This window comes from Salvelinus alpinus, chromosome 2, assembly GCF_045679555.1.
Source record: "Salvelinus alpinus chromosome 2, SLU_Salpinus.1, whole genome shotgun sequence".
Taxonomy (NCBI): Eukaryota; Metazoa; Chordata; class Actinopteri; order Salmoniformes; family Salmonidae; genus Salvelinus; species Salvelinus alpinus.
In genome coordinates, this window is record NC_092087.1 from 122017922 (window position 1) to 122030206 (window position 12285).

The following is a 12285-nucleotide window of genomic DNA, read 5'->3' on the forward strand; positions in this document are numbered from 1 at the left end:
AGCTGGCCCATCAAGCAGAAATTGCTCAGTTCTGACTCGAGGACAGGACGCGTCCCAAAAAATGTCAACCTGCCAGTCGTGAGCAGATTTTCATCTAGAATCTGGATCACATCTAAAGATCACATCCTCTCTGGGTTTTTTTTAAATGTGAGGCAAGAGCTCCATCTCATGAAAATCCTTCTAATCATTTTTACCTGTTTAACTTCTCTAGGGTATGTGGGACGGTAGCGTCCCACCTCGTCAACAGCCAGTGAAACTGCAGGGCGCCAAATTCAAAACAACAGAAATCCCGTAATTTAAGTTCCTCAAACATACAAGTATTTTACACCATTTTAAAGCTACACTTGTTGTAAGCACACAAAACGATTATGTTAGGTATGAGCCAAGTCACAGAAAAAGACAGCCATTTTTCCAGCCAAAGAGAGCAGTAACAAAAAGCAGAAATAGAGATAAAATGAATCACTAACCTTTGATGATCTTCATCAGATGACACTCATAGGACTTCATGTTACACAATACATGTATGTTTTGTTCGGTAAAGTTCATATTTATATCCAAAAATCTGAGTTTAGGCGGGACGCTACTGTCTCACTTGGCACAAAGCCTGAGAAAATGCAGAGCGCCATATTCAAATTAATTACTATGAAAATTACTATAAAATCAAACTTTCATTAAATCACACATGAAAGATACCAAATTAAAGCTACACTGGTTGTGAATCCAGCCAACATGTCAGAATTCAAATAGGCTTTTCGGCGAAAGCCTACAATGCTATTTTCAGAGGATAGCACCATTGTAAACAAAGAGAGGTAAGCATATTCCAACCCTGCAGGCACGACACAAAACGCAGAAGTAAAAATATAATTCATGCCTTACTTTTGACGAGCTTCTGTTGTTGGCACTCCAATATGTCCCATAAACATCACAAATGGTCCTTTTGTTCGATTAAATCCGTCGATATATATCCAAAATGTCCATTTATTTGGCGCGTTTGATCCAGAAAAACACAGGTTCCAACTTGCTCAGACGTGACGACAAAATATCTCAAAGGTTACCTGTAAACTTTGCCAAAAAATGTAAAACTACTTTTGTAATGCGCTTCAATCAAACAGGACACCTAGAGTGACTCGACTTCAAGATGGCCGTATTTCTTCATTACACAAAGGAATAACCTCAACCAATTTCTCTAGACTGTTGACATCCAGTGGAAGCCGTAGGAACTGCAAGCAGGTCGCTTAGAAATCTGGTTTCCCAATGAAACCTCAATGAAAAGAGAGTGACCTCAAAAAATAAAAAATCTGAATGGTTTGTCCTCGAGGTTTCGCCTGCTAAATAAGTTATGTTATACTCACAGACATGATTCAAACAGTTTTATAAACTTAAGAGTGTTTTCTATCCAAATCTACTAATACTATGCATATCTTATCTTCTGTGGATGAGTAGCTGGCAGTTTAATTTGGGTATGCTTTTCATCCAAACGTGAAAATGCTGCCCCCTACCCTAGAGAAGTTAAACCACTAGTCACAAGGGAGACAACATCACAGCTAATCACATGTCAAATCATTATTACTGCCCCTTACATCTTCCCACATTGTAGATGCTGTAGATTCAAACTCACCACTAGTACAGTCTATGAGAATTGAAATAGGTGAGCTTAAAGAATGGTTGTTCACCCTTAGTTTTTAAACTGAAGAGAGAATGAGGGAGAAAGGTAAATAGGTCAGTCTCCAGAGATTATGCGTTTTATCTAGGAAATCACCAATACTGCCAAAAAGTGCCATAATTAAGACCGGGGGGTGGGCTCTGTGCGTGATCTCATCTCCCTTTGTGTGCTGTCTCCTTTGCTCTATGAAGATATCCCTCTGATTTCCTTTTAGTAAATATATCAGGCCTGTAATGATTTTGTGCAACTGCACCGTGTCTGCGGGCGTTCTGAGCAAGCAAATCATTTACTTTCCCTCTTGCTAATGTCAGAATATGTTCTCTATCAATCTGTCAGGAAAGTAAGGGCAGTTTGGTACGGTTTGGCCTTGAACACGGTAACATCACACTTAACACCTGAGGTAGTTTTCCTTTTTACCTCAATGAACAACCTTTTGAGGTGTTCCTCAGGGTTATAGCCTGGGGCCCTTGAAGTTTCTGGCAATCGTCATTCTGGTTGTCATTTCCCCTCAGTGTTCTAAATTTATCTGACAAGCAATCTCAGGGATAAGAAGGTAAGTATAAGCTCGGTAGCATCAGTGAAATCATTCTGTCCTTCCTTGCTAAAGAATAGTGATGTACCTGAAAGAAATGTGTCTTCTCCCCCGCAGGTCGAAAACGGGTTTAGACAAAGAACCGGGCTTAATTCACCTGGAAACCATCATCTCTGAAGGACGTGAGTAATTCAATTTTCAGAGTTCCTGCTCTGTTCCTCAATTTTCCGGTGTCTCTACTATACCATGAGCCTTGAACTAAAGTGGAAAGGGATTGAGAGGGTATGTAGGGCTACGGGCCACACGATTGAAGGCGCCGGGGACGCACAATGACGATTGAGAAAAGTAATGCATATATTAGAAGGCCTTTAAAACCAGAGTGATCCCGATACTCAACATTCTGAATGTCAATGGAATGGATGGAAACACAATGGCCACCTGTCCGTGTTATGGCACGGACAGAATTCATTTGAATGGATCTACCTGATACAATACGCATGATACAATACCAATTCACAATTTATGTTTTTCTACTCTGTCATGAACATATTATATTTACCATATATCCTAACATCAAAAGGTTGAGACAGATATGGAGGTAACACATGACATACACACCTCATAGTTAATCTACGCCATTATACTGGAGATACATCTCTCAAAACTTAAGGGGTATTCTTCCCGGCTCTCAACTAACTCAATAGACAAAAATAGAAGCTCCCCTCTAATCCCTGACAGAAAGCAAACAACCACCCTTTTGGCCGTGGTGGCAGAATCACCCCAAGTTAGCAGCCGCCACAGATACAGACACCCTTGTGACAGCGCAAGCTTTGCCCCAGTATGGCCATCACCATTGATCACGCGGCTCGCTGTGTAAACCAGACAACATAGTTAACTGAAGCCTAACACACAGGGACAGCCAGTCCCACACCTCTCTCCCAACCTCACACTGCGATAGAGGGGAAAGAAAGCAATTGGCCTCCCTGGTCCACCCTCCACTTTCCCCTCGCTTTTCGCTCACCACTTTATTGACACAATTAATGTGAGACACCTGATGGAAGGCTAGCTCCCTGTGAAGGCTGCCTGTCCCCCATTGGCTATTATGATCATTGATTCAATGGCTGCGGCTTCTTCTCTCCGTGTGTGCAGAGGCGCTGTACGTCACCTGCAAGCTGCAGAACTGCACCGAGGCCAATAAGGGCAAGCCGTTCCCTGGCTACATTGACCCCAATTCCCTTGTGGTGCAAGACGAGTATGTGTTTGTCCAGGTAGGTAATTGCCCATATCTGCCGTGAACCGGAAGTTAGAAGGACATGAACCAGAACAGAGCTGTGTGTGTAAGAGAACATGTAGTAGGATTATCAGAAATGTTGAGATCATATCAGTATGTATATTGCGTGAATATTTGCCATTGGGATTGATGTGTTATACTGCTTGAATGTGAACGAACATTGGTATGTGTGTGAGAGAGAACATGTTATACGTTTATTGGAAATGTATTATAACAGATTATATTAATCAGGGCTTTAGTATGTAGTATGCTTTGATGGGTCGTATTTCTTGAGTGTGTTTTTTCATTCAATGGTTTCATGACCTGCAGGTGTCAACTGGTGGGCGTCCAATCTACTACGTGTCAGCCAAGCGGGAAGTCTTCACACCCATGAAGCTACCCAAGTACACCTTGCCTAAGGTATAACCCACAGACCCACATGGTCATACAATGGTTGATCAACATTCCAGGATAGGAGCAGGAAGGAAGACTGAGTAGGGAGTACAGAAGCAGGAAGACAGAGTAGAGGGTGCAGAAGTGTCTAGGGCTCATGCCGGGAACAAACCGGGACCCCTGCTGCAGGAGGAAGTATATGGTTCCGGAAGCGAGAGTGTTACCCACTCGACCAGACTCCGGTCCAGTGGTTATATATCTATGATTCAACCTACCTTAAATGCATCAAAAGAATAACCTCTATGGGAATTCAAACCTAAGCCATCATGAGACCAATACTGGAAACAACACAGGTAGCTTTCTATCCAGCATCTCTTTGTTATTTATGAGTGAACTGAGGCCAAAACCAACTGCCGTTATTTCTGGCATTGTTATTCAATGCAGCTATATGCTTGTGGTCTCTCTTGTGGCCTTCCCGCCTCTCCATTGACAATTAAACATGTTTTATTCAATCAAGTCATGGGCCATCCTAGTCTTTCTCTCGCTCTCACTCTCTCACTCTCTCGCTCTCACTCTCTTGCTCTCTCTCTCTCTTTCTCTCTTTCTCTCTACACACTGAGGTGTGCAGGCGCAGTCAGAGGTAGATGAAATTCACTAGTGAGAACAGCTTGTGTCCCTCTGTGTTAGTGCGGGCCGACAAGCACACAATTCAAGTTAATAAGTGTAATATCCTCCTCGCTGGAGTTACGTTGGTGAGAATGAGGTCGGATACTGATTTATTCTTATGATTAAACCCAGCGGGGGTGGGATGGGTAAATTGGGTAGACGGAGGTTCTCGAAAGGCCACTGTAATACACCCGTTGACATATTATTATTAACAGGCGTTGATTGTGGGTACATGGAAATCAAAGCTGATTCAAAGTGTCAATTTTTAAGGTTAATCAAGGGAGAGGTTAGATTCGATTGTAATTTATGTTATTTGCTTGTGATTATGCGCTGGATTAATTACAATGCATTCTAAATAAACTCTCATCTCCATTGGGGAGCTACGGTAGTTAGAGATAGTACCAAATCAACATTGTATTTAATCAGATCACTTCCATTGTACTATACTTCTGAAGCAGTAGATAGTTTTTCTGTTACCTTACTGGTGAAAAGGAGGGGGAAGCTATACATTTTGAGAGTTACATACTGCATCACCTCTGTTAATTTGATAATTACATGGGGATTTTAAAATTGGAGGTTCGAGTTTGAGTCTGTGTTGCTTGATACTCTCTTCATTAAGTTGTTCATTCCAGTGTAATTCCGCTGTAATTACTATTGTGTAATTATTCTATTGTGTAAGTGAAATTACAGTTGGCCTGCATGGCATTAATTAAATCTGATTGTTTCACCAATGCAATCTATTTGAAATGGTTAGCTACCAACTAATTATTGAATTGTAATGAAACAAAATCGCTGTAAAAATGATTAATTTAAATGTTCAATTAACTTAGTGCACCAAACATTGCGTTGCCCTCAGAACAGCCTCAATTCGTCGTGGCATGGACTCTACAAGGTGTCAAAAGCGTTCCACAGGGATACCAGCCCATGTTGACTCCAATGATTCCCACAGTTGTGTCAAGTTGGCTGGATATCCTTTGGATGGTGGACCATTCTTGATACACACAGGAAACTGTCGAGCGTGAAAAGCTCAGCAGCGTTGGAATTCTTGACACAAACCGGTGCGCCTGGCACCTACTACCATACCCCATTCAAAGGCACAAATCTTTTGTTTTGCCCATTCACCCTCTGAATGGCAAGAATACACAATACTTGTCTCAATTTTCTCAATGCTTAAAAATAATTTTATAACCTGTCTCCTCCCCTTCCTCTACACTGATTGAAGTGGATTTAACAAGTGACATCAATAAGGGATCATAGTTTTCACCTGATCAGTCTATGTCATGGAAAGAGCAGGTATTCCTGATGTTTTGTACACTCAGTGTGTATTAGTCTGTAATTAATTACAGCTTAAAAATGTATGTATTTGTTCCAATTTCATGATAAAGTATACAGTATATGCAACTTAATGTCAAATGTAACCTGCTGACATTCTTTCTCTGCTAGGATCTGCATGTGATCAGTACGGATGAGAACCGGGTGGTTGCGGCGGTGCAGGAGTGGAACCAGAACGACACCTACAACCTGTACGTGTCAGAGACTGGAGGGGTCTTCTACACCCTGGCCCTGGAGAACGTAGTCAGCAGCATGGGGCACGAGGGCAACGTCATGATAGACCTGTATGAGGTAAATACTGTATACAGCGTCATGATAGGCCTCTATGAGGTAAATACTGTATACAACGTCATGATAGGCCTGTATGAGGTAAATACTGTATACAACGTCATGATAGGCCTTTATGAGGTAAATATACAACGTCATGATAGACCTCCTGTACATGTACAAAGTAAATATACTGGAGATAAGGTAGATGCACCTGTATGTGTTCCTGAGGCTGGTCTAGTGGGTAACACTGCTGCCTGCAACACATATACGTCATCCTGGCTCCACGGCTTCTCTGAATCTTCCTCCCTCTCTGTCTCTGCTCATCTCTACCTATCCCTGTCTCAATAAAATAAAAATACTGTGAATAATATATATATATATATAAACTCAGCAAAAAAAGAAACGTCCCTTTTTCAGGACCCTGTCTTTCAAAGATAATTTGTAAAAATCCAAATAACTTCACAGATCTTCATTGTAAAGCGTTTAAACACTGTTTCCCATGCTTGTTCAATGAACCATAAACAATTAATGAACATGCCCCTGTGGAACGGTCGTTAAGACACTAACAGCTTACAGACGGTAGGCAATTAAGGTCACAGTTATGAAAACGTAGGACACTAAAGAGGCCTTTCTCCTGACTCTGAAAAACACCAAAAGAAAGATGCCCAGGGTCCCTGCTCATCTGCGTGAACGTGCCTTAGGCATGCTGCAAGGAGGCATAAGGACTGCAGATGTGGCCAGGGCAATAAATTGCAATGTCCGTACTGTGAGACGCCTAAGACAGCGCTACAGGGAGACAGGACGGACAGCTGATCATCCTCGCAGTGGCAGACCACGTGTAAAAACACCTGCACAGGATCGGTACATCTGAACATCACACCTGCGGGACAGGTACAGGATGGCAACAATAACTGCCCGAGTTCACCAAGAACGCACAATCCCTCCATCAGTGCTCAGACTGTCCGCAATAGGCTTAGAGAGGCTGGACTGAGGGCTTGTAGGCCTGTTGTAAGGCAGGTCCTCACCAGACATCACCGGCAACAACGTCACCTATGGGCACAAACCCACCGTTGCTGGACCAGACAGGATAGGCAAAAAGTGATCTTCACTGACGAGTCGCGGTTTTGTCTCACCAGGGGTGATGGTCGGATTTGCGTTTATCGTCGAAGGAATGAGCGTTACACTGAGTCCTGTACTCTGGAGCGGGATCGATTTGGAGGTGGAGGGTCCGTCATGGTCTGGGGCGGTGTGTCACAGCATCATCGGACTGAGCTTGTTGTCATTGCAGGCAATCTCAACGCTGTGCGTTACAGGGAAGACATCCTCCTCCCTCATGTCGTACCCTTCCTGCAGGCTCATCCTGACATGACCCTCCAGCATGACAATGCCACCAGCCATACTGCTCATTCTGTGCGTGATTTCCTGCAAGACAGGAATGTCAGTGTTCTGCCATGGCCAGCGAAGAGCCCGGATCTCAATCCCATTGAGCACGTCTGGGACCTGTTGGATCGGAGGGTGAGGGCTAGGGCCATTCCCCCCAGAAATGTCCGAGAACTTGCAGGTGCCTTGGTGGAAGAGTGGGGTAACATCTCACAGCAAGAACTGGCAAATCTGGTGCAGTCCATGAGGAGGAGATGCACTGCAGTAGTTAATGCAGCTGGTGGCCACACCAGATACTGACTTACTTTTGATGTTGACGCCCCCTTTGTTCAGGGACACATTATTCCATTTCTGTTAGTCACATGTCTGTGGAACTTGTTCAGTTTATGTCTCAGTTGTTGAATCTTGTTATGTTCATACAAATATTTACACGTTAAGTTTGCTGTAAATGAACGCAGTTGACAGTGAGAGGACGTTTCTTTTTTTGCTGAGTTTATATATATATATACAGTGGGGAGAACAAGTATTTGATACACTGACGATTTTGCAGGTTTTCCTACTTACAAAGCATGTAGAGGTCTGTAATTTGTATCATAGGTACACTTCAACTGTGAGAGAAGGAATCTAAAACAAAAATCCAGAAAATCACATTGTATGATTTTTAAGTAATTAATTTGCATTTTATTGCATGACATAAGTATTTGATACATCAGAAAAGCAGAACTGAATATTTGGTACAGAAACCTTAGTTTGCAATTACAGAGATCATACGTTTCCTGTAGTTCTTGACCAGGTTTGCACACACTGCAGCAGGGATTTTGGCCCACTCCTCCATACAGACCTTCTCCAGATCCTTCAGGTTTCGGGGCTGTCGCTGGGCAATACGGACTTTCAGCTCCCTCCAAAGATTTTCTATTGGGTTCAGGTCTGGAGACTGGCTAGGCCACTCCAGGACCTTGAGATGCTTCTTACGGAGCCACTCCTTAGTTGCCCTGGCTGTGTGTTTCGGGTCGTTGTCATGCTGGAAGACCCAGCCACGACCCATCTTCAATGCTCTTACTGAGGGAAGGAGGTTGTTGGTCAAGATCTCGCGATACATGGCCCCATCCATCCTCCCCTCAATACGGTGCAGTCGTCCTGTCCCCTTTGCAGAAAAGCATCCCCAAAGAATGATGTTTCCACCTCCATGCTTCACGGTTGGGATGGTGTTCTTGGGGTTGTACTCATCCTTCTATTCCTCCAAACACGGCGAGTGGAGTTTAGAGCAAAAAGCTCTATTTTTGTCTCATCAGACCACATGACCTTCTCCCATTCCTCCTCTGGATCATCGGCAAACTTCAGACGGGCCTGGACATGCGCTGGCTTGAGCAGGGGGACCTTGCGTGCGCTGCAGGATTTTAATCCATGACGGCGTAGTGTGTTACTAATGGTTTTCTTTGAGACTGTGGTCCCAGCTCTCTTCAGGTCATTGACCAGGTCCTGCCGTGTAGTTCTGGGCTGATCCCTCACATTCCTCATGATCATTGATGCCCCACGAGGTGAGATCTTGCATGGAGCCCCAGACCGAGGGTGATTGACCGTCATCTTGAACTTCTTCCATTTTCTAATAATTGTGCCAACAGTTGTTGCCTTCTCACCAAGCTGCTTGCCTATTGTCCTGTAGCCCATCCCAGCCTTGTACAGGTCTACAATTTATCCCTGATGTCCTTACACAGCTCTCTGGTCTTGGCCATTGTGGAGAGGTTGGAGTCTGTTTGATTGAGTGTGTGGACAGGTGTCTTTTATACAGGTAACGAGTTCAAACAGGTGCAGTTAATACAGGTAATGAGTGGAGAACAGGAGGGCTTCTTAAAGAAAAACTAACAGGTCTGTGAGAGCCGGAATTCTTACTGGTTGGTAGGTGATCAAATACTTATGTCATGCAATAAAATGCAAATTAATTACTTAAAAATCATACAATGTGATTTTCTGGATTTTTGTTTTAGATTCCGTCTCTCACAGTTGAAGTGTACCTATGATAAAAATGACAGACCTCTACATGCTTTGTAAGTAGGAAAACCTGCAAAATCGGCAGTGTATCAAATACTTGTTCTCCCCACTGTATATATATATATATATATATATGTATACAGTGAATATACTGTAAACAAGGCAGGAGTGTGGTGAAGGAGCATGCTTAATGTCATGATTGATCTGTAAATACACTGGAGAAATTGTTAATACATATACAGGGTTCACAATGCACAAGGGTGGCATGTAATGTTTGGAACAGAGATGGTTTGAGCGAGAGTGTAACCTTGAGATACCAATTGCCTTCATCTTTCCTGAGACCGGAAGTGAATTGTTTTCTCTGGAGCTATGCTCTGGAACACCTATACCACATACTCTAGTGGTACAGAATATAGGCCCAGGCCTATAGCAGGCTTTGAAGTGTGGCGTCCCTGTGGGGCCATGATATCGAATGCAGCCAGAGTTGGCAGAAGTACAAACTATACAGTTAAGGTGTTCGACCCCCAAGCACTTTGATGTATTGAATGATTTCCAATCACACAGTTGACAGATGGAATGAATATATCACTGATAATAACCGTCAAACATAGCCTCGTTTAAATGCAATCTTCCCAAATAGACCTATTCTTTCTCTATATTACCTACTCCAGTACTATTAGATTATATTGACTAGCGATCAATGTGGGAGAGTTTAAGAACCAGGAGGTGTAGAGAATAAAGTAATCTCCTGTCACTTTTGGAAGTAAACCGAGTTGCTGTTCCATTTTCAAAGGCGCTTTGGAATGAACACAGAACTGCTGACGCGCACCTTATTTTCTTTGAGTAACTGCAGACATTAGCTTACATACCTGATACAAACGTGGGGCCCGCTGTACACCAGATTGCCAGGGAAGAAAATAATTAAGCTGTTGATGATATACCAGCCGCGTCTAAGCCCCTCATTTGGCCTTGCGATCGGCGATAGAATCAAATCCAGTCCCTTGATTGGGGTCGGGGACCCGAAACACAGCATATGCTAAAATCTGAGCTCCAGGCGAGACTGAAGTATCTGTCAATTATTGACGAGAAGGGAGTGCTTGGCAGATGCATGTGAGGACTTCAACTCAATTTCATATTCAGAGTTATTTCCCAAGCCCCCAAGTCCGATTAACTTAGGACACACGTATCTTACTACATACAGAGTCTAGTCTAGACGATAAATCGCTTCTTACTTATTTTGTAATAAATAGCTTTTAGCGAGATGTTATCATGCTTTTATGGTTATAGGATGTGTGTGTGTATCGCCAGAGGGGATCTACTGTAATGTGCATCATAATATAGTGTGCTCTGCTTAATGCAGGAGATATGATTGTGATACAGATGTCGGATCTTAATTTGTTTTCTCTTTTGTTGCTGAGAATTTTCCTGCACTGCAGAAAATGCAGATGAGCTTTGTGATTTACATAAATTAACTGAAAACCTGCACTAACACACGGTTACGTAGTCCACTTTTTCGCCAGCTAATAGCCTAACCACTGATCAAGCAACATTGTGGACTAAATGTTAAAATCCTGTGGCTGCAGGATTATTTTACCTTGACAATATAGGTCTAATTAAGATCCTACATCTGTATCACAATCATATCTCCTGCATTAAGCAGAGCACAACATATTATGATGCATATTACAGTAGATCCCCTCTGGCGATACACACACACATCCTATAACCATAAAAACGTGATAACATCTCGCTAAACACCATATAATATATGTTTGTATTACAAGATAAGTAAGACGTGATTTATCGTCTAGACTCTATGAAAATGCGTAATATGCGTAATAATATATAGGTATTTTTATCTCTCATCCATTATCTTGATGAGACAGCCTGGTCTCGTATTTTGTTCATAACAAACTTACATTTTGCACTTTTTATGTTAATAAAAGACCAAAAAATAACATAAGATCACTTTTAGTGTAGAACAATGTGTCTGACCATTTCCCTAGAAATAGGTCTAGAACCTTCCTTGAAGTAACCACTCATCATTAGACCAGCTATAATTTGGTGCTGATAGCAGGATATAAAATAAGTATTACATCTTTACTTCTTTTAGAAGTATTACATCATGTTTTCCCTAATCTCTATCTCCTAGGTGGCGGGTATAAAAGGGATGTTCCTCGCCAACAAGAAGATGGACAACGTGGTGAAGACTTACATCACCTACAACAGAGGGAGAGACTGGAGGCTACTGCAGGCTCCCACTGCTGACCTGAGGGGCAACAGCATCCGCTGTGAACTAGTGAGGACACACACACACGCACACGCACACACACACACACACACACACACACACACACACACACACACACACACACACACACACACACACACACACACACACACACACACAAACAGATGCACGCACGTACCAAACACACATGGATACACACATGGGTACACACACACACACACGTCATAACACTGTTGGACTTGTCAACGGGGCCTTGTCAGAAGTTGACTGAGCCGGGCCGTTGCCGCGGTGCTGAGGTGGTGAGGGAAGGGGGATAGAGCTCTGAAAGAGCACTGCTCGTCAAATCTGAGCGCTCCGGAGGTTGTGCAGCGGAGGAAGCTAGCGGAGCTGAAAGGTCAGCCATTTTGATTTTGATCCAGTCCAATAAACTGATCTCACGTTTAGAGCTGGAGATGTGTCAGAAAGAGAGAGACAAACTATGCCCTTCTTTTCTTTGTTTCTCCACAAACGTGGGTGTTGATTGTTCATGCTAGCTAATA

The 12285-nt window shown here is 43.0% G+C and overlaps 1 protein-coding gene across 3 annotated transcripts in view; it reads left to right on the plus strand.

Annotated features, from left to right (window-relative positions):
* Positions 1-12285, plus strand: part of LOC139568539 (VPS10 domain-containing receptor SorCS1-like) — a 179858-nt gene that overhangs the window by 123790 nt on the left and 43783 nt on the right. For all 3 annotated transcript variants that reach the window (XR_011673628.1, XM_071390439.1, XM_071390440.1), the window contains exons 6-10: positions 2313-2377; positions 3345-3463; positions 3796-3885; positions 5968-6147; positions 11648-11794. Coding sequence is in view for 2 of the 3 variants with exons in the window: in XM_071390439.1 (XP_071246540.1) it covers positions 2313-2377; positions 3345-3463; positions 3796-3885; positions 5968-6147; positions 11648-11794 (601 nt within the window). In the remaining variant the exon portion in view is untranslated. The remainder of the gene's footprint in view (positions 1-2312; positions 2378-3344; positions 3464-3795; positions 3886-5967; positions 6148-11647; positions 11795-12285) is intronic.